A 4,625-nucleotide genomic window follows, 5' to 3' on the forward strand; every position below is an offset into this window, starting at 1 on the left:
TGAATATGTGATTGAATTGGTCATTGTATATGACAACGTGTTTAAATACATTGTATATGTACATTGTTTGGGAGGAGATAGGGGATGTACTCCATTGTTTGGGAGGAGATAGGGGATGTACTCCATATGTGAGAATGTGCTTTAATACATTGTATATGTACTCCATATGTGATAATGTGATTTAATACTTTGTACATGTATCTTATTTGGGCGGAGATAGGGGATGTACTCCATTGTTTGGGAGAAGATAGGGGACGGACTCCATTGATAATTAAGTTGGCCGGAGTGTCTAGGGTGAAAGTCCCGAAATCTTACGAATGGAAATGTATGAACGTTGTTTATGAATTGAAGTATTGATATTATAAGTTGTAGTCTCATTTTGAATTGTTGATGAATTGAAGTATTGTATTTATGAGTTGTAGTAGCATTTAAATTACTTGGATATATGAGCCATGTCAATAAAGTGAGTTGGAATTAGAAATGAAACCGGGTTGAAAGATGAATATCAATGTTGATGGGTTATAGAAACGGTATAAAGTGATGTACATGTGGTGAACATTTATTTGATGCTAATGTTTTAATTATTTCTCATATTTGGTTTAGTAAATCTCTACTGGGCTTTGGCTCACCCTATTTGGGACACCATTTTTCCGGTGCAGGCCATATGCCACCTCCAAGGGCATAGCTTGGGAGGTTTTGGAGCTGAAGGCTTTATTTTGTTGTTCTGCTTATACGTGTATTTAAATGTATATCTAAGCCGAGGGCTTTACTTGTAAAAGAGTTAAAACTCTTCTTTTGTGTAACCAGGGACGGAATTATGAAGGGGCTGTCAGGGGCCACGGCCCCCCCGCTTAAAAAAAAAAAAAAACTTATTTATATATATATATTTTTCAACAAAGTATTAATAATAAAATGACCCTGCTTTGTTTTGTGGGCTGGGCTGGGCTCAATCTATTTGTTAGATGGCCAGGGAGGGCCATGTGCCTTCTTTAAAAAAAAAAAAAAAAAAAAAAAAAAAGCCTGAATGGAAATAGAAAAAGACAAAAAGAAGAAATAAAGAAAACCTAATTCCTATGACCTACTTTACGCCGCAGTATATTGAAAGCAAGCATTGAAGCATAGGAGTTTTTTTTTTTTTTTTTTTTTGAGTTTAATCAAGTTGGGATACATAAAAAAAAAAAAGTATTGCTTCTGCTATTAATCTTCCCATTATTACAGGTATGTGATTCATATTCTCTTTTATTGTTGTTTTCAATTTGTAATACTTTTATTATCTTTTTTTTTTTATGTCATATTGATACAATTGTAATTTTTTTTTAATTTTACATATTAAGAAAAAAAATCGTGAATTAGGACGTATGATTTTAATTACTAGGGTTTTTTTTTTAATCATATTTGGGCAAATTTAATTTTATTCAGATTAAGTGTTATAAATTCAAAATTAAAATGAATTGAGACTTGTATAAAATTTATGTGTTGAATCTGAATTCTGAATTTTTAAATTTATATGAAATTTGTTTTAATTATATTTTTTATTCTAGGCACAAAAATTTTCTATGTCCTGTGATATATATATATATATATATATATATATATATATATATATATATATTACATTAGCAATTGGTTTTAATTTCTAATAGAATATTAACCATGTATGTAATGAATTCTATTTTGATTTGTAGATTATTATGGGAAAGCCATGTACAATTGATAGATTTTTTAAAAGAAAAAATGCAAGTTCCTCATAAGTCAATGCTGACAATACATCATTGCCAACTTCCAATGTTGATATCCTTGAAAAACCTCCCACAAAATCTCAAAAGATTGATGTTAAAGAAATTGATATTGGTTCATTGGAGCGAGATCCTGGATTACGTATATAGATTTGGGATTATCATGTTAATCAACGTGATGAAATTCGACGAGCTTATATTAAGGCTGGTCCATACCAACCTATACTTTCAAAGTATCTGAAATCTGGATCAACAACTCATCTTCGTAGCTTTCAACCGTCATGGTTCAAACTATTTCTGTCATGGTTGGAATATTCACCTGCAAAAGATGCAGCTTTTTGTTTACCATGCTTTCTTTTTTATAAACCATGTGGATCGGGATATTATGGGCAGCAAGCATTCACTATTGATGGGTTTCAGAATTGGAAAAAAGTTAGGGATGGAGCAAAATGTGCTTTTTTAAATCATATAGGAAAAGATCCTAATTCTTCTCACAATGTTGCTGAGAGATCATGTGAAGACTTGATGAATCAATTTCAACATATACAAAAGGTATTGGACAATTTCACTTCTGAACAAATTGTAGATAATCGACTAAGATTGAAGGTCTCAATTGATACAATCCGATTGCCTGCATTTCAAGTTTGTGCTTTTAGAGGTCGTGATGAAAGGCCAAATTCAATCAATCGTGGAAATTTTCTTCAAATAGTGACATTGTTGGGATCATATAATGATAATGTTGCTAAAGTATTGGATAAAGCTCTGAAAAATGCCTCTTACACATCACCAAAGATTCAAAAAGAAATTTTACATATTTTTTCAACCAAAGTGAAGAATGCAATTCGTGAAGAAATTGGTGATGCGAAGTATTGCATAATTGTTGATGAAGCTCGTGATGAGTCAAAGAATGAGCAAATGGCTATAGTTTTAAGATTCATTGACAAAGATGGTTTTGTGAGAGAGCGTTTTTTTGGGCTTATTTATGTCTCTAACACTGCTGCATCAACCCTAAAAGATGGAATATATTCTGTATTGTCTCATCACAATTTAAATATTCAGAATATTCGCGAACAAGGATACGATGGTGCAAGCAATATGCGAGGTGAGTGGAAAGGATTACAAGCATTAGTTTTGAATGATTGTCCATATGCTTATTATATTCATTGTTTTGCACATCGTTTGCAGTTGGCTTTAGTGGCAGCATCGAAAGATGTTATCGCAATTCATAAATTTTTTCTTAAATTGACTTTTGTTGTCAATGTTGTTGGTGCCTCATGCAAGCGCAATGATGAATTAAAAGTTGCACAAGCTGCTGAAATTGAACATATGATTGACATTGATGAGCTCGAGACTGGAAAGGGACTTAACCAGATTGGCACTTTACAACGAGCTGGAGATACTCGTTGGAGTTCTCACTTCAAGTCAGTTTCAAGCTTAATAAAAATATTCAGTCCAACATGTGAAGTTCTTCTTAATATCATTAATGAAGGAACGACTTCTGCCCAACGAGGAGATGCAGACTCAGCTTATGAAACATTGACTTCATTTGAATTTGTCTTGTTTTTGCATCTCATGAAAGAAATGTTGGAGATCACTGATTTACTTTGTCAAGCTTTACAATGCCGATCTCAAGACATCTTAAATGCAATGAATCTAGTTTCATCTACCAAGGCACTTCTACAAAAGTTTAGAGATGGCAAATGGGATGCTTTACTAGCCAATGTGCAATCATTTTGCGAGGTACGTAACATAGATGTCCCGAATATGAATGCTCCTTATATTAGGAGAAGAGGTCGAGCTCGTGATCATCAAGATGACTTTACAGTTGAGCATTATTATCGAGTAGATATTTTTCATGCTGCAATAGATTCTCAACTTCAAGAATTAAATGGACGGTTCAGTGAACATGCAGTAGAGTTGCTTAATCTTAGCTCAGCTCTAGATCCTCGAGATGTGTCTGAAACTTTTAGAATCGACGATATTTGTCGGTTAGTAGAAAATTTTTATCTGCAAGACTTCAAAGATCAAGAGAAAATACAGTTGAGAATGCAACTTCACCATTACGAGCATAATGTAGTTCAGCATGCAAATTACAAAAAATTGTCTACTATTTCTGAATTGTGTCAGTGGTTGGTAAGGACAAACAAATCTACAATCTATCAACTTGTTTATAGAGTCATTACACTTGTTCTTACTCTACCAGTTTCTACTGCAATTACGGAGCGATCATTTTCAGCCATGAAAATTGTCAAAAGTAGACTTCGCAACAAAATGGAAGATGAATTTCTTACAGACTCTTTGCTTGTGTACATTGAAAAGGAAATTGCTGAACATTTTACCACAGAGTCAATCATTGAAGACTTTCGAGATATGAAAGAACGTCGAGTTCCACTTTGATAGATAATTGAGTTGATTTGTATAAATAATTTTTTAATACATGACTTTGCTTTTATTCATATATTAAATTTAGTAAATATATGGTTTTATTTTTTACGTACTAATTTAATATTAAATTTTAGTTTACTTTTTGAATTCAAAAAAATAGTAATTTATATCAATTCATATAAAAAAATTTATTTATGTCTTGGCCCCCCCGCAAATAAATTCTTGGTTCCGTCCCTGTGTGTAACCAAGTAATACTTGGAATATTGGCACTTATTTTTTCCTTCTCATTGGGCAGGTTATTTTGAAATATGTATGGTGGCGTGGTGGTGGCTGCATTTTGCACCCTTCTTGGCAGATGCATTCGGTTTGGGGATGCTCTTCGGTAATGGCTGCAAGTTGCGCCTTGTCTAGGCATTTCAATGGGTCTATAAGGTGTCTTACTTTCGGGTTGTATATATTCTTCTTTGGTTGGTTGGGTTTTTTGGATATTGTAAATACTTCCCC

At 33.1% G+C, this 4,625-nt stretch overlaps 1 protein-coding gene across 1 annotated transcript; it reads left to right on the top strand.

Annotated features, from left to right (window-relative positions):
- Positions 1 to 2,017: 2,017 nt before the first annotated feature.
- LOC145796013 (uncharacterized) lies at positions 2,018 to 4,133 on the top strand. The gene is made up of 2 exons (XM_082880982.1): positions 2,018 to 2,041; positions 2,130 to 4,133. The coding sequence occupies exons 1-2, from the start codon at positions 2,018 to 2,020 to the stop codon at positions 4,131 to 4,133; spliced, it is 2,028 nt and encodes a 675-aa protein (XP_082737108.1).
- The last annotated feature ends 492 nt before the right edge of the window (positions 4,134 to 4,625 follow it).

Source organism: Camellia sinensis, chromosome 7 (genome assembly GCF_055761805.1).
Source record: "Camellia sinensis isolate YWXY chromosome 7, ASM5576180v1, whole genome shotgun sequence".
In the NCBI taxonomy this organism is placed as follows: Eukaryota; Viridiplantae; Streptophyta; class Magnoliopsida; order Ericales; family Theaceae; genus Camellia; species Camellia sinensis.

Coding starts and splice junctions, on each gene's coding strand:
- LOC145796013 (XM_082880982.1), top strand. CDS start 2,018: ATGGTTCAAACTATTTCTGTCATG. Junction 2,042..2,129: donor TTCAAACTATTTCTGTCATG/GTTGGAATATTC, acceptor TATTATGGGCAG/CAAGCATTCACTATTGATGG.